This window comes from Globicephala melas, chromosome 7 (genome assembly GCF_963455315.2).
Source record: "Globicephala melas chromosome 7, mGloMel1.2, whole genome shotgun sequence".
Lineage (NCBI taxonomy): Eukaryota > Metazoa > Chordata > Mammalia > Artiodactyla > Delphinidae > Globicephala > Globicephala melas.
The window spans coordinates 65,608,238-65,633,847 of record NC_083320.1 but is presented as its reverse complement, the minus strand read 5'-3'; the positions used below and the strand labels follow the sequence as shown (position 1 = coordinate 65,633,847).

General features: G+C 34.5%; 1 protein-coding gene across 6 annotated transcripts in view; it reads right to left on the bottom strand.

The window, feature by feature from the left end:
• Window positions 1-1,560: 1,560 nt before the first annotated feature.
• The window catches only part of SCN1A (sodium voltage-gated channel alpha subunit 1), a 164,136-nt gene continuing 140,086 nt past the window's right edge, over window positions 1,561-25,610 (bottom strand). For all 6 annotated transcript variants that reach the window (XM_060302323.1, XM_060302322.1, XM_060302321.1 and 3 more), the window contains 7 exons: window positions 23,786-23,908; window positions 16,659-16,940; window positions 13,895-13,948; window positions 12,217-12,354; window positions 8,792-8,896; window positions 6,962-7,232; window positions 1,561-4,805 (listed from right to left, as the gene is read on the bottom strand). In XM_060302323.1, the coding sequence (XP_060158306.1) occupies window positions 3,628-4,805; window positions 6,962-7,232; window positions 8,792-8,896; window positions 12,217-12,354; window positions 13,895-13,948; window positions 16,659-16,940; window positions 23,786-23,908 (2,151 nt within the window). In that variant the 3' untranslated portion in view covers window positions 1,561-3,627. The remainder of the gene's footprint in view (window positions 4,806-6,961; window positions 7,233-8,791; window positions 8,897-12,216; window positions 12,355-13,894; window positions 13,949-16,658; window positions 16,941-23,785; window positions 23,909-25,610) is intronic.

The following is a 25,610-nucleotide window of genomic DNA, read 5'->3' as shown; positions in this document are numbered from 1 at the left end:
AAAAATTGGAGGAGGAGGGTGATGAGAGGAAGAAAACTGTATTTTAAACCACTGCTTCATGGCTAAGTGCCATACAAATGGAACACAGTGGTGACCCTATGTCCTGCTTTGCCTAGGAGAGTCCTCATGTATGCCTATTGCTTTATTATAATTATTAATAGTCTCCTCCTTCACTCTCAAAACGGTCTGGGTGTGAACATATACATCAAAGTCCCACAGAAGTTCACAGGAGAGAAAATTCTCTTCCAGTAATAAGACATAAGAAAAATGTCACTGAATCCTGAAGGATGGGTTTGATTTCAGAGGTAGAAAGATAGATGAGGAAGTAGTCAAGGCTCATGTCTCATCGTTGCTTGCCTGTATTCTTCCAGTAACTTCTCAAATTATGACCCTGCTTTCTGTTTCCTTTTCCTTAAAGTCAGAATCTACTCTAGCAACTTCACTTCTACCTTTACTTCTTTTACAAATGTCTTAATGGTTCTTCGTCACCATTATGTTGTTATGTCATATGTTAAAGCCAAAGCGCCAACATGCACTTAGGGCCCTTTATTATCTGGCCCCTGCTTGCCCCTCCGTCAGTATCAATACCCATTGTTCACTGTAGCCATATTGAACTATTGTGACTGCTCTAAACATGCCATCCTGTTTCTGATTTTCATGTGTGTCTTTGGTCTTCATCATCATCAGGGCAAATACTTATATAGTAATTACCATAGGCTTGGAACTGTTGATCTGAAAGCTCTACTTGTATTAACTCATTTAATCCTCATACAAATTATTATTACCATTTTACAGATGACAAAATTGAGGCAAAGAGGGGCTAAGAAACTTTTCAAACTTTCAAAGTTGTTCAGCTAGTAAGCAGTATAGCTGATGTTTGAATCCAGGCAATCTGGCTGCAGAATCTATACTTTTGACCACTTTTCTGTAATACTTCTGCTGTTTGGACTGCCCTATCCCTCTCATTCTTCAAACCCAGATCAGAGTTTACAGTTATAATTGTCCCTGAATCCGCCTGTAGAGTTACTCATTCGTTCCTCTATATATTCTGTAATTTGTACTTACTTCTTTTGCTGAGAAAGTCAACCTGGAGGAGCATGAAAAGTGGTTCTGGAGGAGCAAACAAAATACCCGACTCACACATTGCAACTTTTACTATTTTAATACACTTCTGAGGGATTCTCTTTGTACCTCAAGTGGCCATCCACCATAGCTCTGGTTCCCATATCCTTCTTTTCCTTCTGGAGCCACCAGCTTATGCTCTAGCTTCAGTCCTTTCTCCTAACAGAGACCACATCCTACTGCTTGTAGCCCCTGGTATGTCACTTCCCCAGCCCCATTCCTACCCCAGGTTTTCTTGCTGTCAGCCCGGGTATACGTGTGTGTGTGTGTGTGTGTGTGTGTGTGTGTGTGTGTGTGTGTGTGTGTGTGTGTGTGTGTGTGTGTGTGTGTGTGTGTGTGTGTGTGTGTGTTTAGCTCCCCTTCTCCCCCAATTTGTACAATAAAAACATCTTCATCTTGTTACACAACACCGTTAACTAAAAGTAACTGGGCAAACAATGAAATAAAAAATGTAATCTTTATTAGTTTTGCACATTTTTAATGTTGGTTAGCATCACTTAGGGTAATAGTAGCATTTTCCAGCATGCAGTTCATGAATACAGTTTAAGTAGTTTTAAGAAAAAGTGCCTATAGTTTGCTTCTGTAAGAAACACAAAATGTCCTGATATAACTGACTACGTAAGTTCACTACTCTCTGTTCTTCCAGGAAAAAAAAAAGTTGTGAAACCCGCATTATATTTAGAGCAATCTAGAGCGGCATGACTCCAAAGAAATGAAAACATAAACAGAAGTTAGAAAAAAAGGACAAAAATGAAAAATAAGCACTATCTTCAATCAGTTAGTGTAGGAACTACCAAAAATGTAAATAAAAATTTATACCTTTTTCCAACTGCAAAGCATAATTTGGATGTGAGTTGTGAACCTATTTTTGCCCTTTAAAATTATGAAATAATCTAAAAGTAGCAAATGTAATAAAAAAGCAGAAATCTACAACTACCCCGTCTTGTTTTCATTTCTTATTTAGCAAATTTCTTCCCTGAAAAAGTACGGTGGACAGAAAGTAAGAAAGTGATTGTGATATCAACCTTAAGATAATTTCCTCTTCATATTTATGTACATAATGCTGAAAAATAAAATAAAATGACTTTTTACAGTACTTATATTTGCTTATAAAACTCTAAACACATTTTAACAGGTTAAGCGGTGCTTTTTTTTAAAACATGTCTGTACAGTCAGGCTATACAACATATGGGATCCACTTAAAATTTAAAAATAACCATAAAGCTGTTAAAGTGCTGCAAACTATTGCTTAATGACTTAAAGAAATGAGATCTGTTGAGCAATTTCTTTGACTTTACCAGTGACATATGGTTTCTCATAAATGAGATTCTGAGCAGTGCGAGAAACCAGATACAGCAGCATGGTAATTAGAAACATGCATTCATAGCATCCAAGCTATCTATAATGGTACAGAATACATTATGTTACCTGTGTAAAGCTTGCACTCTACATTTCTTGTGGTACATATTTGATGCAATAAATACTGTGCTTAGGTCATTATTTCTTTGCTCAAACGTGCACCACCGGGTAAAATGACTATTTACATAATAAATAGCATTTCATTAACATATACATTGTCAACCTTGCTGCGCTGAAGATGGCTAAACAAAGTGCAGGATTAAGCAGAAATTTATAAAGCGTTCTTTTTGTCAATTCCGTCTTTAGGGGGGAAGCAATACTTATTCAGGTTTTTAAATACAAGAAACAGAAACATAACACTTATGACTCCAGACATTTGAGTGAAGTTTTCACCTGCTTAGATTTCATGGGCTATCCCCCCCCAAAATGATATAGTTGGTCTAGGGGCTGGATTTGACAAGGTCAGCAAAGCACCTCCAATTTTCACCTAATTACCCCTCCCAGAAACATGGATGGAATTTAAGAACTCATTGTTTTCCTCGTGACTTTTTTCATGCATGATCTCTGAGTGTAGCATGCCCTCATGCAAACCACATCTCTGTGCAGATGGGAGGCCATGCAATTACCATAACCCCTGGTGGCATACCTGTTAGAGAGGTCCTTTAGTCTATTTCCCAACAGAAACCCCGTTTACAAAAATAGTCACATATAATAAACAACATATGGACTAAAAAAAAGATGAATCCACTAACAGATTTTGTAAAAATGTGACAAATGTGGCAGTCGAAATGCAAAGAGTGGATACAATTACTACACTAAAGTGTTTCATGTTAAACAACCCCCGAATTATAGGTTTGCACCCCTTTGAACTGGTCCCTACAGTCTGAGTAGCCATTTTGTCTCTTGTCTTCAGCAGTGTCAGCTGGTAGTGAGAACAGTAACCTCCTGTCGAGGTCATCTTCCCTTTTCAGAGTCACAGTTTTCCGACAAGGGGTCACTGTCTGATTGTAGGCACTGACCTTAAGTAGATTTGTGTAAAAACAGTCAGTTTGGCATTGACCTCCTAAAGGAGTCCTGTTGACCAGAATACATCACCTTCACAGGCTGTAAACAATTTGTCACCCAGTGATTTTGATTTATTTTTGTTTATTTCCCTTTGGCTTTCTCATCTTTGCCTTCTTGCTCGTGTTTTTCCACGATTGGCTTTGTTACCCGATCGTAGGAGGGCGGACAAGCTGCTGTGGACATGGTCAGATCAGTCTTTTCTGTAATTGAGTTTTCATTTATTCTGTCAATTACCATGTCTTCTTTTATAAGAAGATTAGCCCCACCTTTGATTTTATTTTTGTTATATGTAAATGAAGCTTGCTTTACAGTTCGCTTTAAAAGGTGGCGCCTGTATGCACGCTGAATAATAACAGCAGACACCTCCTCTTGTTTTCGTCTTAAAGTCGTAGTTATTGGCTGATAGGAAACCTTTGATGGGTTGGAAGCCATGAATCGCTCTTCCATCTGTATTCGGAGAGCATCCATCTCTCCACTCTCCCCCAGAACCCGCTTCGTAAAAGCAAATAAGATGTCAAGACAGTGGATCCGGTCCCCACTGACCATAGGCAGATCCATGGCAATGAGCTGGACTTTGTTCGGTTGTGGCAAATTGAGCGGAGGTTCAAGAGCAGCTGCAAACTGAGAGAGTTTTTCAAATTCCATGAACTGGGTGGCATTGGGATCAAACTTCTCCCAAACCTCGTAGAACATCTCAAAGTCATCCTCGCTCAGGGGCTCTGCACTTTCTTCAGTAGCAACACTGAAGTTCTCCAGGATGACAGCGATGTACATGTTCACCACGACCAGAAATGATATGATGATGTAACTGACAAAAAAGAAGATCCCCACAGATGGGTTCCCACAGTCTCCCTTAACTGAGCTGCCAGGGTTAACTTTATTAGGGTCACAATCGGGTGGTTTACTGTTGAGAATAGGTGCTAGCAATCCATCCCAGCCAGCAGAGGTGGTAATCTGGAACAGGCAGATCATGCTGTTGCCAAAGGTCTCGAAGTTGAACATGTCATCAATGCCAACCTCCCTCTTAACATAGGCGAAGTTGGACATCCCAAAGATGGCGTAGATGAACATGACCAGGAAGAGCAGGAGGCCGATGTTAAACAACGCAGGAAGGGACATCATCAAAGCAAAGAGCAGTGTGCGGATCCCCTTGGCCCCTTTGATCAGACGCAGGATTCGGCCAATCCTGGCAAGACGGATCACTCGGAACAGGGTAGGGGACACAAAATATTTCTCTATCAGCTCAGCCAGAAACATACCTATGGATAAAAGATCAGAGTATCAACCAGTGAAGAAGTTATCCATTAAAATAATACTTAAATTTCTGTTAAGGCTCCCAGGTAAAGTTCAGAGTACTGAAATTCAGTTATTTAATCTTCAATTTTATATACAGACAACACATACATATATTATAGATAAACCTTAATTTCGGCATTCAGCGTTAAATTCAACTCAGTATTTGCTGTGGACTAAATTATGTCCACCCCCACCCCCCACCCACCCTACCACCAAATTCATACATTACAGCCCTAACCCCCCAAGGTGGTGGTATTTGGAGATAGGGCCTTTGGGAGATAATTAAATTTAGATGAGGCCATGAGGTTGGAGCCCTCATGATAGGATTAGTGCCCTTATGAGAAAAGACAATAGAGAGCTTGCTCTCTCTTTCTCCCTGCCACCTGAGGACACAGTGAGAAGACGGCCATCTACCAACCTGGAAGAGACCTCTCACCAGAAACCCATCATGTTGGCACGTTGACTTGGACTTGTGGCCTCCAGAACTCTGAGAAAATAAGTTTCTCTTGTTTAAGCCACCCAGTCTGTGGTAATTATTATGGCAGTCCAAGGTGACTATGACAATATTCAATTGAATAAGGATTTTATAGTACCTTTTGTCTTTGAGGGATATCTATAGACTAGTTTTAGCTTATACAAAATCCCAAGACTGAATCTAAAAAAACAAATTAAAAATTCTCAAGTCCATCTTAAGAGCAGTAGCCAACAGTATATGTACACGTTTATAAGAATTCAATGATTTTTTTCTGAAAATGCCAAATCATATATACCCTCTATTCAGTCCTTCCCCATCTAAAAGTATCTGCAGTTTTTAATGCTGATTTCATCTCTCCATGAACTTGATGCTTCCCTAAACTTCTACTATAATATTCATATATATATATATATATAAAATACATATATATATGTATATATATGGTCTGGTGCATTTCTAAAAGGGTTTGAGCTGATGCTGTTTCTGGTTTCCTGTGTCTGACACTGGTCTCTCAGCTCTCTTCCTTAAAGCTTCTTTCTCCATTTGCCTTTAAAATAATGAAATAGTGATTGAGCTGAAAAGGATCTCAAGAAATTAAGTACCTTTGAGTTACACTACCTCATTCTGTAAAGAGTAAGTAAGCGTGTGTGTGTGTGTGTGTGTGTGTGTGTGTGTGTGTGTATGAGTGAGAGAGAGGGAAAGAGAGTGAGAAAGAGAGGTGAATACAACTAAGTACCCTATCCACAACTAACTATACCACAGATTACTGTGGGAATCAAAGGCTACATACAACATATGAGTTGGATAGAAAATCAACTTCTTCAGAGGGAGGAATGGCATAAAATTCTGCCTAACAGAGGCACCCCCTATTGGATGGTAAAATAATGACCCAATCATATTATTATCTGGTTTAGGAAAGAATGAATACTTCAGGCCCACAGGCAGACTTCTTCACTTCACTGGAGCTAGAGTTGTATCTTGAATGAGATGAGCTATGGGTCACGTGACTTGTTTAACATTCCAGGCTTTGAAGTGTATGACTGATGAAATGATGTTCCATGCCACATCACTTCTTTTGTGCATCATTACTATAAATTTCAAGGTAATCTACAAAATATCCCATATCCTGCATTAAAGAACTTACCATCTGCAATTGCTGACATTTTGTTCTTAGCTTTATTCTCTTTTCACTCTATGCTCTTCCTTATTTGCCACCAGCTTCCACTCCTGTATACATGCTAATGACTCTGTGTCTATGTCTCTGATGCACTGTCTCTCCTGAGTACCAGACTAAATTTCTAGTCCTCTCTTCAACAGAGCCATTTAGATATTGTATAGACTATTCAATCTCAACAAGTCAAAAACATTTCAATCTTAGTTAACAGCAGATTTCTAGTTCAAATCAATGAGACTTTGGTATATTGACAAATAATATACCTAGTCTAAGATGCACAGAATAGGATACAATACTCTACGCATAGCAGGAGCCTCATTTTGTAAGAAAGAGAAACACACCAGTATGACATACATCAAAATTTTCACAGTGGTTTTCTCTGAGTGATCAGATAACCTCTAATTTAAACTTGATTAGTCTAACTTTTACTCTTATTGAGCTGAACTTAAGAGACCTGAAATAATTCTTACCTACAATGGAGAGAATGACAACCACAAAATCAAAAATATTCCAGCCTATGGTAAAATAATAATGGCGGAGGGAGATGAGCTTCAGCACACATTCTCCAGTGAACAGCACAATGAACACCAGGTTGATACGTGACAAAATGCTAGTCACATATTCACTCTGATCGTCAGTTTCCACCATCATTGTGACCATGTTGAGACAGATGAGAATCATGATGCTTATGTCAAAAACTTGTCTGGTTACGAAGTCAAAGACCATTCCTTGAAATTTGTTCTGTAGAGAATCAGAAATGCTTTTAGCAACAGAGGTGTTTTCCTGTACACATTAGCTTCTACATAAGTATTTTCTGCACTAACTGACTGTCTAGTATTATACCTAGGAACCACTGGCCCTGAATTTTGTAAAAGATGGTTTATAGCACATTGTTCTTTAATTTAGTTACCTAAATTGCTATGTACCAAAATGTATTCCACAGAATAACAATCCCTTGTCAAAAGGGGATTTTTGATAAGAAACACTGCATACTATACGCTTCTCTGAGAGGCACAAAATGCATATTGATGTATTAAAATTACGAGAAGTTAAGAAACCTGCTTAATTTTGTTATACCAGAATTTCCCATGATCAGTTAGACCATGAAGCAGTTTCAAAATATAGTATCTAATAACATTCCACTTGCCTTATTCTCAAAGAATTGTTAGAGGGAACTTGTCATTTTCATGACACACCTATAACATTATGCATTTAAAGTCCATGTGTGGCAATACTGATGCTCTTCCACCAACCAGTCTTTGCTGACATTGTCACACACAGAATGCTGAGTGTACACAGGGATAATCAGGCCAGAATGACATTCCTTATGCTTTGATGTCACAAATTCATGTCCCTTGTCACTGATCTATGGTTCTGCTCCCTGGTTCTGCCACTGTCATTCACTACAGGCCATTGTCTGGCCCATTTCCCTAGGCCACTGAGGAACTTTGAGGACATCGTCTATCTTACATTTTTCCTACACATAGTTGACTCATTTTCACTTCCAGTGTTAAGGCTTAACAGAGGACAGTATATGTTTTTCATCATTCTCAAGAAGGCAAGTGTTGGCTAGCACAATATGAATATTCACTAGCATTTTATTCCCTAAAGCACCCCAGGAGTTGTTTTAACCTCACAGGTCATCATCATAAAAATCAGTACAATGTGGGATAAGGCTCCTCCATTTCATGGCAGTTGTCTCATTGGTTCATCATGGAAACATGACATTGGGTTATTTATCATCATGAATTGTACTTATTGACTCTGACTTCTGTAGACATTAGTAATTTCTAACTTTATAGCCTTATATATGAATGTTAGATACTAGAAGTCTTTCCTTCTCCAAAACAACTGGTACCTCTAATGAAAAATAAAATGGAAGTAAGGTGTTATTTCACTCAACAATTCATCAACTTGTTAATCTATCAGAAAACTGCATGTTTTTTAACGCCATCCAAGATTACTCTTCTAACATTCTTGAGTTATATGATCAAATTCCTTGTGCATATCACACTGCCTGTGTGTCCTTTGCCATTTTTTTTTTTTTTGTTTGGATTCTAGTTGTATAATTCTAAATGGCTTGAAGATAAGGGTGCATTTTCTGTTTCTTCTTTTTCCTTTTGGTCTCTCCCTTTAAAAAATAATTTTTACCATTACCGTAAAAGGTATGAATTAATGATGCTCTAAAAGTGGGAGAAATCTTTGCTGCTCGAAACGTTAGCTGCTATCTCTTCTGTGAGAAAACCCATGCTAGTTTTGTTTTTATATTTTTTCCCCCCATATCATTTGATATTTCTTACCCCTGGTCGAGGTATAGGCTTTTGAGGCTTTTTTGATCCTAATTTTTTCATTGCATTATAGTATTTCTTCTGTTCTTCTGTCATAAAGATGTCTTGACCTCCAAAGTATAGAAAAGAAAAATCAAAACTGGTTAAAACTGTGTCCCTTTGTACATAGTTTTTTAATATTAAACTTAAAATAGGAAAGGGACAGTTAAAAAAGGAAATGCAAAATTCAACCAATTAGCATAATTATACCTGGGATTTTAAATTTGAAAAATTAAAACTAATTTTTAGATACTATAATCTTATTTATTGCCCACAATCATCCAAAATTGACTTTATTGTTTTCACTAATATTTTATGGAGGAAAAATTCCCAGAATCTGAGAGGTTAAGTATTTTACCCAAGACCGTAAACTCAGGAAGTAGTACAATTTGATTCACTGAGACACTAAATACATGGTTCCTTTCACCACACACACTGCCTTTCAGAAGGTAAAGACAACGATTTTCTTATTCATATGTAGCAAAGAGTTAGAGTAGGTATATTGCATGATGGTTTAGAGTTACTCACAAAAAGCCACTTTCACTCTGCCAAGAACTGGAGCAAAAGGATGGAAAGGAAACTGGCCAAGTCAGTAGATGACTTAGGGGAAAAGTCAGAGGTCATACGTATGGCAGGTATGTGATATGATAGGCCAGTAGGTACAGAGGATTAGACCTCAGGCTAATAAGTGAAACGAAATAGCTTGGTAATGACAACGGAGTAATATCAGTAATAATAAAGGGGGCTAAGGGACAGAAATGATCCATAAGTGAAAGAGTCTCATCCAATGAAAGCACTCATATAATAAGAAAACAGACTGAGCAAGTGAGATGAAGGATCAGTACACAAAGGAAGAAAAATAAATGGCAAAAATAAAGGCCTCAAAAACATATTCAAACCCACTAGTCATAAAAGACATGAAAATTAAATACAATTTTCATTTTTCAAATATCAAGTACCAAAAAACAGAGAGAATGTTTGATGCCAGTGAAACAGCAGTGACCTGAGCACATCTATACGCTTTTTCTTTTTTTTTAACATCTATACTGGAGTATAATTGCTTTACAATGGTGTGTTGATTTCTGCTTTATAACAAAGTGAATCAGTTATACATATACATATGTTCCCATATCTCTTCCCTCTTGCGTCTCCCTCCCACCCTCCCTATCCCACCCCTCTAGGTGGTCACAAAGCACCGAGCTGATCACCCTGTGCTATGCGGCTGCTTCCCACTAGCTATCTATTTTACGTTGGGTAGTGTACATATGTCCATGCCACTCTCTCACTGTCACAGATTACCCTTCCCCCCCCCCATATCCTCAAGTCCATTCTCTAGTAGGTGTGTGTCTTTATTCCCGTCTTACCCCTAGGTTCTTCATGACCCTGTTTTTTTCCTTAGATTCCATATATATGTGTTAGCATACTGTATTTGTTTTTCTCTTTCTGACTTACTTCACTCTGTACAACAGACTCTAGGTCCATCCACCTCACTAAAAATAACTCAATTTCGTTTCTTTTTATGGCTGAATAATATTCCATTGTATATATGTGTCACATCTTCTTTATCCATTCATCTGATGATGGACACTTAGGTTGATTCCATGTCCTGGCTATTGTAAATAATGCTGCAGTGAACATTGTGGTACATGACTCTTCTGGAATTATGGTTTTCTCAGGGTATATGCCCAGTAGTGGGATTGCTGGGTCGTATGGTAGTTCTATTTTTAGTTTTTTAAGGAAGCTCCATACTGTTCTCCACAGTGGCTGTATCAATTTACATTCCCACCAACACTGCAAGAGTGTTCCCTTTTCTCCACACCCTCTCCAGCATTTATTGTTTCTAGATTTTTTGATGATGGCCATTCTGACTGGTGTGAGATGATATCTCATTGTAGTTTGGATTTGCATTTCTCTAATGATTAATGATGTTGAGCATTCTTTCATGTTCTCGTTGGCAATCTGTATATCTTCTTTGGAGAAATGTCTATTTAGGTCTTCTGCCCATTTTTGGATTGGGTTGTTTGTTTTTTTGATATTGAGCTGCATGAGCTGTTTGTAAATTTTGGAGATTAATCCTTTGTCAGTTGCTACATTTGCAAATATTTTCTCTCATTCTGAGGGTTGTCTTTTGGTCTTGTTTATGGTTTCCTCTGCTGTGCAAAAGCTTTTAAGTTTCATTAGGTCCCATTTGTTTCTTTTTGTTTTTATTTCCATTTCTCTAGGAGGTGGGTCAAAAAGGATCTTGCTGTGATTTCTGTCGTACTGTTCTGCCTATGTTTTCCTCTAAGAGTTTGATAGTGTCTGGCCTTACATTTAGGTCTTTAATCCATTTTGAGTTTATTTTTGTGTATGGTGTTAGGGAGGATTCTAATTTCATACTTTTACATGTACCTGTCCAGTTTTCCCAGCACCACTTATTGGGAGTATGAGTGGGCATGTTACCTGGGGAAAGCAAAACACTTTACTCTTGGAATTTATCTTAAAGAAATCATTAAACGCTCAAATTTTTTCAGCACAAAGACTTTTGACCAGGCACTACTTAAATTATTAAAGATTAGAAACAACCTAAATCATCAATCTATTGGAAAATGGTTAAGAAAATTATGTTAATATGTATATGAAGACTTAACAAAATGGGAAAATACTTATGTTAACTCAAAAAAATTTATAATTATAGACCAAATAATTTCAATAACAAGGATATGTGTAGAAAAAGTTTGAACAGAAAAACATAAAATGTGAATAGTGGTTACTCCTGAGTAATGATATTTCTTCACTTTCTGTGTTTTTGACAATATGCATATATAACTGGGATGATAAGATGGGCTTCATAAGTGATAATAATTAATAAAGAACTGTTCAATTCAAGGCTGGAACTGATAGTTTGTAATTAACATCAGGGAGAATGAAGTGGGAATACATAAAACGAGCCATAAAAGAATTAAAAAATGTGAAAAGAAACACTAGAAGAAGCTTACCTCTCATGCCTAATTTACTGCAAAGATTTTAAACGTTTTTGCTGGAAAATATATTTCAAGGAGGTAAGTTGTAAAGATAAAACAACAGGTTGACTCTGGGAAACAGGTGTATGCCTGGGTTCTCTTCTAGTTCTTTTTTTAAATTATTCTTTTTCAAAAGAAAAAATGTGGTACCTGAGTATTTTTTCTTTAAAGAGGAGAGAGATTTTGTGAACCTATGCACAGGAGAATGGAATACACTCCTTCTTGGCTTTTTATACCACGAAAGACATGGGCAGTGAATGGCAGAGGGGGAGGATGCAAAAATAGATTTTAATATATAATCCCATTTGGTTTCTGAGTTAAAGTACTCATTTGGTGTTGAAAACCCTTCAAATAATTTATTACCTCAGTGGGAGAGAAAATATTAGAAATACTTATCTTCTTCTTTTGCTGGTTGAAATTATCTATGATGACACCAATAAACAGGTTCAAGGTGAAGAAGGACCCAAAGATGATGAAAATAACAAAGTAAAGATACATGTATAGACTTTCCTCATACTTAGGCTGGAGTTCCACCTACAAAAGGAGAATATTTTGTAAGATATTACAATACATTTGATGCTGGTAGTCACTGGTGTTTTTCATGAGAATAGAAAAGAAAATTTCTAGTAACACTTAAGCAGTACTTTTCTTTATTTCCTCTAAATCAGCTACCTCTAAAAAATAAATCTCTGAAATTAGCCTTTAGGATAATTTTTTATGTGAAAAACAGAGTGTTCTCATGTGAAAAATACAGTATGATGATTTTGAAATGTATTTTTTTCTAACTATAAATACAACTAATATCTTGCCATTTGGACAGTAGTGTACTAAATTTGGGAATTTTTAAGGTATTGCATTTTAATAATTTAAAAATTAATAGCGAAAAAAATTTTACATCAGTAAATATGCATAGACTATTTCAATGATTATTTTAGAAATAATCATTCCTGATGCATGAATTTATTTAGCAAATAAGAATTGAGTTACTTATTTTGATGTTTGGCATCCTGCCTATAACATTATAACATTCATTGAATTTTTCAGATTGAGTAGACATAATTGGACATGCTATCTGCTAAATCCTCGACTGATAATTTAATCTCTAGATTGTACTCATAATAAATAAGCATTTGAGCTTTTACTTAGCACTTAGTAAAGAGGTAAAGGAGTCACTATAGATAGTGCCCTAATAGATTCATGTCCTCCTAAAGATAACAGAGTTAAAAACCAACCAAACGCACAAAACAAACACAATAAGTAACAAAGTGAAATAACTCATCTCTGGAGGATATCAAGAAAGTACTCAACATAAAACTAAAGCCACTTATGGGAAATGCACATCAAGAAAGATAAAAGTGTGCTTATCAGATCAGTTTAAAGATTCCAGGGGTAAAGTTCATTCTTCATGATTATAGAAGATGGGACTTCAGAATGGAAAGATAAAGAGAAAATACTAAATTTTATAAATTTTGAAGAGCAGAGTTGGAATGAGCATGGATTTCAGTTCTCTTCTTGAAGCCTGAAAAAGACTATTGTAGGATAAATCAAAAAAGTAGGTCTTAGGTGATAGAAACTTAAAGGAAACTGTTGATCACAGAAATGATAACAGTCTCTGTAAAGGCTCCAGTAAATTTATGGATGCTATAATCATATAAGAGAATGGATTTTAAAGTGACTATTACAGAAATCTAATTCTGCCTAGACAACATCCCTAACTTGTCTAATGTGGAGGGTAAACTACTGATGGTAACCATGTATTTCTTCACATTTGCTCCAGCATGCCAATGTTATTATTGATTATATAATTGGTAGATAAAAAGGAAACAAAATAGAAAAATAGTTAATAGATGGATATTTGTTAGTTATTAAATATACTCATGTGTTACATTAGTTTGACTTCCATTTTGATATATCTTACTAAGATCTTTCTGATAAATATTTGAGTATTAACTTGAGTCATACTTTTCCCTTTTAAAAAATTCATTGTAGAATCATTCCATTTAGCTGATATGCTCTGTTAATTTTAGTGCCTAATCAATACTGTGAAAAGACTTAGGATGTAAAGAATACTTACATTTCTGGAATCAACTGCTGCATACATTATATCCATCCATCCCTTAAATGTGGCCTATTAAAAAGGACATGCATGTTTTACTTTGGAGTAAAAATAATTCAGACCTGATGTTTAATAAATATTCTTCCTGATATATTTCTTTAAAAGGAACATTTTTAAAAGACATCTCGAAACAAATTTTACATGGATTTTGGACCAACAATATCTCAGTAAGTCTCTTCATTTCTAGACCATATAATAAACAGAATGGTCATTTGATATATCTTCCTGCTTGATAACCAACTCACAAATACTTCTCAGTTCTTTTTTTTTATTATTTTTTAACATCTTTATTGGCGTATAATTGCTTTACAATGGTGTGTTAGTTTCTGCTTTATAACAAAGTGAATAAGTTATACATATACATATGTTCCCATATCTCTTCCCTCTTGCGTCTCCCTCCCTTCCAATCATGCAATATAAAGTGCTATCAAGATTTGGCGGAATACTTTTAGAAAGCTTTACAAATGCCAACACATTTGGCAATGTTTGTAGCAGCAAAACAACTACAACTTAGACCTGACGATCATCCACTAAAATCTATCTACAAGGTGACAAAGCGACTGAAAGTTTATGATTTCTCTTGATTGTAACACTCTAAGGATCATACAGGTATACAAAAAGTCAGTTGCAACTAACATTTTAAGAATTTTAAAGCATAACATCTAGAAATAATCCTATATTCCACTTTATTCTCTGTAACTTTTTAAAATAATACTCCTTTTTTTTTTTTTTTTTCTGTTCGTTTGTTTTGTTTTGTTTTTGGGGTTTTTTTTTGGCCATGCCACATGGCATGTGGGATATTAGTTCCCCAACCAGGGATTGAACCCTCGCCACCTGTGTTGGAAGCGCGGAGTCTTAACCACTGGACCGCCAGGGAGTCCCTCTTTGTAATTTTTGATGAGAGTGAGTTAATTTGGGTAAGAAAAGTGAAAAATAGTACACTTGGTATTCCAAGTGTAATAGCTTACAGTAATTTGTTACTTGCCCTAGGACATGAATTTTGAGCCCTACGGGCCTGAGAGGATTATTCCTTAGTGAGCAAATCTAGCAAAAAGCTTTCAGCATCTGTATCTCAACACATCTTTGTTTTTATAACACTAACACTTGTGAAGTGGTAGATGTCATGGGAAGAAAGCCAAGTAAGGGTGGTTGTGATGGCAGTGAAGAGAAAGTAAAGTTTCTTAGCTAGAAAATAGAACTTATTTGTGTATCAAAGAGGGAAATGTTGAATGTGTCAATGGCTGAGGTCAATGATAGAACAAGTTCATCACACACTAGGTACAGGAACAGAAAAAAGTGATTCAAGGAACCATTTCAATGAATTGCTAATCAACAGAGAGATGATTCTGTATAAAGCCAAGAATAAATCAGTACTTCAGTAGCAGAATTTATTTAATGGCTTCATACAGGATCTTTACCCCTTGTTTAGCATTTTAAGGGACTGCTTGAAATTTTCAATTTTTCTTTCTCAATTTTATGGAGGAAGTGATATAAATTAGTGATATTTACAAGTGTGGTTATTAGTTAAGCGTTAGGATAAGGGCCCAAGGAAATATCATCATGTGTCTACGCTAATATTTAAAGAAATCATACTTGCCAGATTATAAAAATCTCTATTTTAATTGCATAAGCGTTCAGAGTAAGTCAGAAACATCTACAAGAGAAATAAGAATTTCTAACAAGAAGGTGGAAAGAACTTGTAAAATAATCACAGTACTGACACCTCTGAAAGAGATGCACGAGGATTTTGACCAGTCCAGGTTTGTTTGCTTAATCTCCTGGCTGAACAACTGAAAACACAACCCTGGTGAAACAAAATAGATTTCTTCCCTAAAGACTCTGCAGAACCACAGGAAAGAACTTACGCAGTTTTTTTTTTTTTTAAGATGAGTTTTCAGTGGCCAAAATAGAACAGTATTTTTACAATGTTTTTCAAACGACCTAGACTGTCTTTACCCACTGCTCTCTTGCGATGCAGCTGCAGTCAGAAGCAGCATCAAATGAAAATGTTTAAGAGGCCACCATCTTTTACATTTTTATAAATTGTGAACTATGTTTCAGGCTTAAAGACCCAGTAGTGAAAACATCAATATTTAGAGGAAAAAAAAAAAGACTTAAGTAATTGTACTGAAGGACATTTGGGGTGAGACAACAGCTGCTTGTGTTTGATTTCTGTGTCTGAGTGTTACCTGGTATTATTTCATTTTGCTATGAGGATCTAAACCTAAAACCTAAATATCATTCCCCAATCTTCAATCCAAATGATACAATTCAGTAGCAGTTAATTTAATTCCCACCAATTTGTTACAATCCAATCAGGTGTGTTAAGGGTGTATGTTTGCGGGGAGGGGGTGATCCATCAGTGAAACAAGCTTTCCAATTGCAATAGGAAAAATAATAGCAAATTTATTGATTTATTAATCAACTTGTTCACATGGGAAGAGAGAGTAATATGAGAAGAAAAAAAGACCTTTGGAAAGAACTAAAATACCTGGCCACTATCAACTAAAATACCTGGCCACTATCAACTACGTCTGCACTGTTTAAATATACTGACACTTCCACCCATCTGGGCTCATGAACTTGTACTAATAAACCAAAATTAGAAAAAAGGAAATACGTTATAAAATTTCTTCTTAGTAACTAAATAATAGCTGTATATCATTACTTTGTTATTATTCCAAACAATAAACACATTTCAGAGAAAAGAGTGTTCACTTACAACTTGAAGCAAAGAGAGATACCCAAATCCTACATTATCAAAGTTTACTTTCACATTTTTCCATCGGGCAGTCTCATTTCTTTCTATTAGTATTAGGCAATCAGAATGATTATTCACTTCGCTGATGTCAAACATGTCACCAGTTGTGGTGTTAACACAGTGGTAGAATTTGCCAGCAAACAAATTTACGCCCATGATGCTGAAAATTAGCCAGAATATAAGACAAACCAGAAGCACATTCATGATGGATGGAATTGCTCCTAAAAGGGCATTCACAACCACCTAATACACAAATGGAAAAAAAGAAAAGTCAGAATTCTTGTTGGTTAAAAGAAAAGACATTCCCCTAGTAATCTTTAGTCATTCTTTTTTTTTTTTTTACTATCAAGATTATTCTAAGATATTTAAAAGCAAAGTAAAAACGTCTTAAAATGAAATACATTCTTTCATAAGCAATACATTTAGGGAAATGAATTTAGATAATATATCAAAGATAAAAAAGATTTTAAAAAGAGAGGAGAAGTACTGAAAAGTTAAAGGGAAAACAAAATCAGAGGAATTTGCTGTCGGATGAAGTCAGAAAAGTTTTTATTAGAAAAAGTAAGAATTCCTAACAGAGAAAATTAACTCATTAAAAAAGGCAGTATATTAAAGAATGAAACTAAAATGTTGGGACAAGAGTTGATTTGATTGATATATTTTACTAAACTAAAAATTCAGATGTATAAATATAAAAAATTATTAAATACCTAATATAATTTTGTCCTTAATTATTCATGCATTGCTATGACTAATAATAATTTTTGCATAAGAAGCAAGACAATTTAGCATTATGTATTTCATTAGATCATCACATCGTTTATTTCAAGCTCCAGTCATATCAGTTGTTTCATTTACTGAGTTTAATTTGATAAACTTATTTTAAATGAAACATAGTAGAAATCAGTTTCTTAGGAAAATAAGAAAAGGAGGGATGCCATTTTTGGGATGATAGCTCCTAAATCTGATGTGATTATATCAAGTTCTGTGCTAAATAATTAGCTACTTTTTTTTTTAATGGAAGCATTTTTGCCCCTCTTATCTTTATTCCTGGACCACAAATTAAAACTCTGAGTTTTTAGCAACACTGTAGGGAGGACTGTCCTTGCTTCCTTCTCTACAGTTCCCATTGGAGATGCACATGAGTAGCTAAGAGAGAGATAAACACAGGCCCTAAAATGCTCCTAAGTGGCAGATGATGCCTCAGACTTGAACATTCATAGCTAAGTTGAATTCTACCTGTGTACCTCTATGATTCTTGTCGATCTGAAAGTGGGCCAAAGGCAATAATAAAACCATTAATGACAAAGAGGGGAATGAGAATGAAAAAGTGAAGTCAGTTGAATTATCTAGGCAGATCCAGATGATGTGAGCTATGCAGCCTACCAAGCTGACACATGGTACCTCACCTTTATCTCATGTGGCCGTCTGCATTAAGACAACTGAATGAATAAGTCTTTATTTTATACTTCACTTTAAATGTGTGGATACACTTAGATTTCTTTGGATTCAAGATATGAAAGCTGAAATCAAGTTATTATTTATTTCCCTCCTTTTCCAAACATTTTGCCTACCAGCCAGATTAAAAAGCTTTTTCTACTGTGTATACACAAAGCACATGTTAAAATGCATATTTTTTTTGTTTGTTTTTTTTTACCTACAACACCCAATTTAGCCCATGAGCAGAACACTGGCTACCTACACCTATTTCTTGAATTCTTTTCCCATCAATCTGTAGGTCTCACACTTTTTTCTTCCAAACCTTTCTCACCTCTATCACTTCTCCATTTTCATGATCGCCACCCTAGTTCTGACATCTGTTAGTACATACTTGTACCATTTTCAGAGTCTTTCAATTTCCTCCTTCCTTTCATTCATATAAGATGAATTCATCTCCGACTCTCATTTAAAATTATTTAATGGCTTCCCACTGATTATCAAACATCTTCCTTACCTTGATGTTCAAATCACTTCTCAATCTGCATTTCTAGTTTTAACTTCCCTAGCCACCTAGCCTTCACGCCAATCCAACTAATGTAATTACCATGTGCTAATAACATTACCAGAGAACTGAGATGCCCTTTCCTTTGAAATTCCGTGTCCACTACCTCCCCTTCTGAAACACTCTCCTCACAAGCTGTAGTTCAAGCAACACTTCTGTCATGGAGCCTCACTTCACCTCTCAGTTTAGCCTCCAAAAGAGAGATGAGTGTTTCCTCTTTTGAATTCAAAAATCAGAATTCCAGCACTGGACAGGACTATAGAGATACTTTACTACTGCATTCTCATTTGGTAAATGAGAAGAATGAGCTAAGCTAGGTTAAGTTCAGAATGTAGACTAGAAATGGCATCTAGTGCTTCTACTCGACCTCACTAATTTTCCTTAGAGTCACTCGTACTTATCCGGTACCCAGATTGCTCTGTGTTAGAGTTAATGAATGGCATTCCCATAATCTTGACAGATGGTAGCCTTTTTTTTTTTTAATTTAAGATGAAAAAATATATTTGTGAATTCTCCAAGGCTTTGAGTGCCTTGAATACAGGAATATAGCAGGTGCTTTGAATACAGGACTACAAAAATGGTGATTGAATGAATGAATGAAGTAAAGGTTAGCTTAGCATTTACTGATCAAAATATAATTTTTAAATGCTATTTCTGGATATGGGATGAGAATAAAGAGCTGAACACAAAATAATTTGGCGTTAGCTAATAAGTCTGAGGGGTTTCTTTTGAAACTGGGGATTGGATTTGCACTAAAATTAACTCTATGTAATTCATGATATAAGCAGCAGTGCCTTTCAAGGAACATTTACAATGGTTGGCATACATTTGGCCCAGAGAAAACGTTTATTTTTATGAAGATAAGAGGATTTACTATACAAAGGTCCATTCATATTTAAAATCTCATTAAATTAGGCAATGAAGGATGAGAGAAAGGATTGTCTTTTCCCAAGAGCCCCAAGCCCTTCCTTGGTTCAGCACAGAGGGAGGGGTATTAACTCCTTCTGGCTCTAGGGAACTGCAGTAATTGGTTCCCAGGTGGTGAAGGCACTAGACAGAACTGGACTAAACAAGTTGGAAAGAACAAATTGAAGTTTCAGGCTGCATAAAAGGAGGTTCTAAGAAAGGAACTATCTTAATGAATTAATACTAGAGGTTGCTTCTCACAAATGTTTTGCAAAACATCATCAAAATAGAATTTCTGTATTCTAGCACACAACTCACTCCTACAGAAACTCTTTCTGTTTCTGGTTCATTATCTGCTTTTTAAGTAAATCAACACGAAATGAGGGATTGACAATTAAATATGCAAATTAATGTTGGGAATTTTGATACATGCAGAAATGTCCTCTTGTCTGAATGAACTGTCTTTGAACTTCAAATCAATACTACTCATGGATTGCAATGTTTCTTTAATCAAAATACTGAAAAACTATGTGAATAAAAATCAAAAGTAGGCAAAGTAGAAATCACACATTTTAAAGTATGAAGAAGAGTAATAGTATCTTTTTTAAATCTAATGTCTGCATTTGTGTTATGGGATTTAATTACGGTAATTATTTTTGAAAGATATGTTACATTAATTATCCAAACAAAAATTCCAACTTTTTCTCTCCCTCAAAAATAAAAACTGTCCTCCTTGCACATTATTCCCAAACTTTAAGAATAAACAAAATGTAGATTCATTTTTATTTATGTTTTCACTATGATATTTTCTAAGATACTAAAAGGTTAGTTGGGAGTGACGTAGTCTACGAAGTAAGTTTATGCATTAAATTCTATCTTAATACACATAATAAGATGTTTTATTTCTAGGTGGGTGTTGTAGTCTGTACAATTCAAATAAGTGGGTCCTTTCATATTTACTTTATTTAAAACACAAATCACATGTGCTTACTCAACTCTATCTTAATATATTTTTGCTTTGTTACATTTGAAAAATAACCCCTATAAACTTACACTTAATAAAGCATGAGAAAGATCACACAATCAATACCAGTTTTATGAAACCTGGAATACTGCACCCTAGCATCTGCTCACACATGTCAACAGGCAAGGAAGCCACTGCCGGTATCTTGATGTCAATTTTCAGGCCCCGGACCAAAGTAGAAAATAGCAAGTGTTCTTTTAAATGCCTCAAACAGCATCATCATCTTGATAAGTTAAAAACTTCACGCAACCATTCTAAACCAGGGTCCCCCACCCTCACCAATCAGATAATCTCCCCATAAATGGATAACTCAGTATACACACATCTAAATCATATTGAGTGAAACTTAATAAAGATATCAGCAGTTGAGGTTCAAATCCACAGAGCGTAAATTCACAAAAGGTATTTTTCTCAAAAGAAAATTTAAGACAATTGAAAATAGGGGATTAGAATGTAAATACTGTATTTTCCTTACTGTGGTGTGATAGTACCCTTCCCAAGCCCTCCCTCATCCCACTAACACAAAGTCACAGTGAAAGGATGAAAGGAAGCAAAAGGGGTAATACAGTACCCATAATAAAGGGCTGAGGGGCGGAACCAGCGCTCCACCCCATCCAAGTTGGAGCAAGATTATCCTATATAAAATAGAAATATATAGTTTGTTATTAGTTAGAAATCTGATATGACAGAACATTTGGTGTTACTTTTTGTATATGATGCTCTCTGTCTGTTTACCTATCAATCAAGGCTTGAGTTCTTTTGAAAAAGAAGGTATTTAAGATTTCCTAGACAAGGAAATTAAAAATACAAAATTTATTTTACTTAAGTTATCCATGACATCAATTCACTCAGTTCAATTTTACAAGTTGAAAATTTGGACTGGAAATTTGAAATACAATAAATGTTTCAAAGCTGTCAGCCAGAAATGTGCATAGAACATGCAAAACATAAAGGGCAGAGTGATGATAATTTATTTCTTACTTTCTAACTTCTTATCAAGCACTGTACAACATGCTTTATTTGGTAATGTTGCACTAAAGCACATGCTTTGAAGAAGTGACAAAACAAAAATAAAATGAGCCTGATTTACGCTTTCACATAGCTATTGTGATTTTATGCTGCTAGGGAAAAGAATAAAATGAGAGTTTCTGAATATATTCAAAGCTAACTTCCCAATTATAATCATCATTATTATTTCCATCCTCACCATCATCCATGATTATATTGTTTACAAAGTCAAAAATTCCAAATACCAGAAACAAAGAAACAAAAATAGAATCAATAATCAGGTTATTTTGTCTCTACAATGCCAAATACATGTTGAAATCATCAGCCATTTTAGGGTTGTATATATGCTGTCATTAAGAGGCAAGGACCATATTCATAAATCTGACAATTTAAACGATTAGTTCATCTCCTATCAGCATCTATAAGGATTTTGTTTTGAAAACTCCAAGTTTCAAAAATTAGCCTCTCCTTATAATATAAAAAGCATTATTGATCAAAATTATAGATAAGGTTATTTCTGTAAAAATTAAAGGCCCACAGGGTCAATACTGTTATGGAAATAAGGTGTTAAATATGAAAATATCTGGTCATTTGACTCATGGATTTAATAAACTTCCAAAAGGTCAAATTTGAAATAATTACAACAGCTCCAAATGTTTAGCATTGTTCAGATTTCGAAAACTTTTCGAACGTATTACTTTGATTCAGCAGAATCAATCAAATGTTTTCAAAAAAAATCAAAAAATGTTTAAGTAGAATGTATAAAAATTATATTTTTCTCCAGAACTGAAACTACCAGTCTAAAACAAAAGTGACATTTTAATTGGAAAATAAACTTAATTTTCACATATCCTGAAGAGAATTTCCAATAACATTTTAGTAAGCTTTGAGGATCTCTGTGAGAAATAAAATAAGACCGTATTATATTGTGTTAAATTGTTTCTAGTGAGGAAACATTTTTTATATATGTTAGGGAAATTGCAGAAGTCTTCAATTGAAGATTTCATAAGATAGTCTTATGTTCTTAAAAGGTGACATTTATAATAAATTTTATTTTAGAAGAACACATAAGGCTATCAACAAACTAGAAAATGCAAATGCAAGTCTGCAATACAGCTTTGTTTCTATAAACATAACGAAATCTTAGGCAGCAAAAGAGCAATGATTTTTCTGTTGGAATCACTCTTAGTTCAGCAGCTTTGTTTTAGTAAAAGGAAATTTGATTAAAACAAAGAAACTAAATTTTTATGTTATACATCTTATAGATTAATGCTTCATATTTTTAAAAAGGCATGGAAAATAACAAGTCAATAATGACAAATTTTTTAACGTGTTATGAATCATAGGGAATGCTGTAATATTTCCTTAAAAGGAGTAATATAAAATTTTCTGTGACTCATATAAATGATAGTTAAGTTATGGTTAATTTATGAATCATCTATGGTAATGGGTCAAAATTATATTTTCTATTATGTTATAAAAGTTTAAATTCATTTTCATGAAAAATTGTGTAGATTTATATATAATCTTTAAGGTGATACTGCTATTTATATAAATTAAGAAGATTAATGTAGTTATAAATTGAAGCTATATTAACATAGCAAAAAACTTTTAAAATTCAGTTAATATTTAATATCTACCCTTGAATACATTCAAATAACGCAAACTTTGGCATTGTACAGACACAATTTTGTCAATTAAAAATTTTTTTCCTTTACACTTACATTTAGGCACATGTATGATTCATATTGTTTTCAATAAAACTCATTAAGTACAGCTTAGACCATCACAAATGAGAAGCACATGATGTAGAATTCACTTTAGTTGATTATTATCATCATCATTACACATAGTACTTTAATAGCGCATCTGTTTTTTTTGTGTACAGGTTTGTAAGGAAACTCCCAAAATGGATTAGGAAATAAAGTCATTTTAATGAGCACGGCAGATAAATGATATTATATCATTTCAAGGGAGGCCTAAGTTCTCTTGCATATCACCTAGAAGTAAATATGCAACAGATAAAAGGAAAAAGTAGCAATTTGCAAGGATTTGCCATTCCTTTTGCATGCATGAGTTTTCCTTTTTTAAATTTACTTTAATAATTTTGGCTCTACACAATACTTCAGGTTCTTTCATTTTCCTTACCCTCATCCCTTCAAAACGTGATAAGGCTCTTAGAGGTCTCAGAGCTCTTAGTGTCCTGAGAGATTTGATGGCGCCAAGTTCTGAGTAACCCAAGGCATTTGCTGTTAAACTGACCAATGAAACCTGCACACACACAAAAGTAAATAAATAGAATCATTGTCATTCAATTTGTAGTTACTATGTAATACAATAATTACAATTAAAAATAATTTATTTTATTGAAGTATAGTTATTTACAACATTGTGGTAATTACAATTTTTGTTTATAATTCCTCAGAAGATGAGTGGCGACATATTTTCAGTAAACCTTTAAAAATTTTAAAGAAATATTTTTAGTTGCATGCAAAGAAAGTAGCTTTCATGATGTTAATTAAAAACTAGTTGAATAAAAAAATTAAATGTCATGTGATTTAGTAATTACTCAGTTAGTTAGAAAACCTAAATAAAAATTGATTTTAAAAAGGAAGAAGTCCAGGTATAGGAAAATGTCATTATTATTCTTCCTTTATTTTATTAAGTTGCTGCTGAATTTAGGGCTTTGCCAATGGTTACTAATAAAATATAAAAACTGCTATTGTACCAGAAAAAGCAAGAAATATCTATCCTGTGTTGGTATTTTCAACTAATTATAATTGATACCCACAGAAATTAATGCGCTGTCGTATTAATTTTGAGGTTGATTTTTTGAAGAGGAATTTTTGTTGTCTTGCTAATACTTTGTGTTTTCACTTATCTAAAGTTTATTCCTATGTAAATAATGTAACTTAAAAGTAATTCCATCATGAAACTTACTCAAAATTTTTATACTAATCTAGAGCTTCTGCCATGGTACTTGGCCCAAAATCGCCAGTCAATAAATGTTTACCAAATAAAGAAATAAATAAACTAACTTCATCTGCATGAAATATGCAACTAAAACTAAGAAATAAAAATTTTAGATCTGTAATTCTCTAAATAAAGACCAAAACTCTGTATCCAGAGTTAGAATTTCTTTGGTTTGAGAATAGCTGGTATTGGATAGTTCCAAATACACTGGATACTATTTTTGCAAAATTTTCTATGTTTAAGTGTATTAAGTTGGCTTATGTTTAATATGCTTTTTAGTTTACTTGAGATGTGCTATAATTCCTTTTGTCTTTTTTTAGAGTGTTATGCTGATCCTTATGAAGTAATTAAAATAGAACCGTGAAAAATAAAAGTATTATTATTGCAAAACTATAAAATTCCTTTCAGAATTATTTTCCTAAAATATTTCAGAAATGGCTATTAAAAACCAAACTCGTAATAATAAATAAAATCATCATTCTTCCACTAAAAAATTCAGACATGGAATAAGCATAAAAGAGAAAAGCAAAGCTCAGGAATTTTCAAAAGGATTAAATTATATTTAGATTTAAAGCCTAGTGTGAAAAATTATGAGCAGTTGAAATATGATATAACTTCTAATGCTTGAAATCTCAAATATTAGAAACTTTCTCTTTGTGACATGCTGAAGCAATTATTCTTTTGAGGTTTCTTTCTTTTTTTTATTGAGGTATATTTGATTTACAATATTATATTAGTTTTAGCTGTACAACACAGTAGTTCAAAATTTTTATAGATTATACTCCATTTAAAGTTATTATAAATATTGGCTATATTCCCTGTGCTGTATAATACATCCCTGTAGCTTATGTATTTCATACATAGTAGTTTGTACCTTTTAATCCCCTACCCCTATTGTGCCCCTCCCCCATTCCCTCTCCCCACTGATAACCACTAGTTTGTTCTCTATATCTGTGAGTCTGTTTCTGTTTTGTTATATTGACTAGTTTGCTTTACTCTT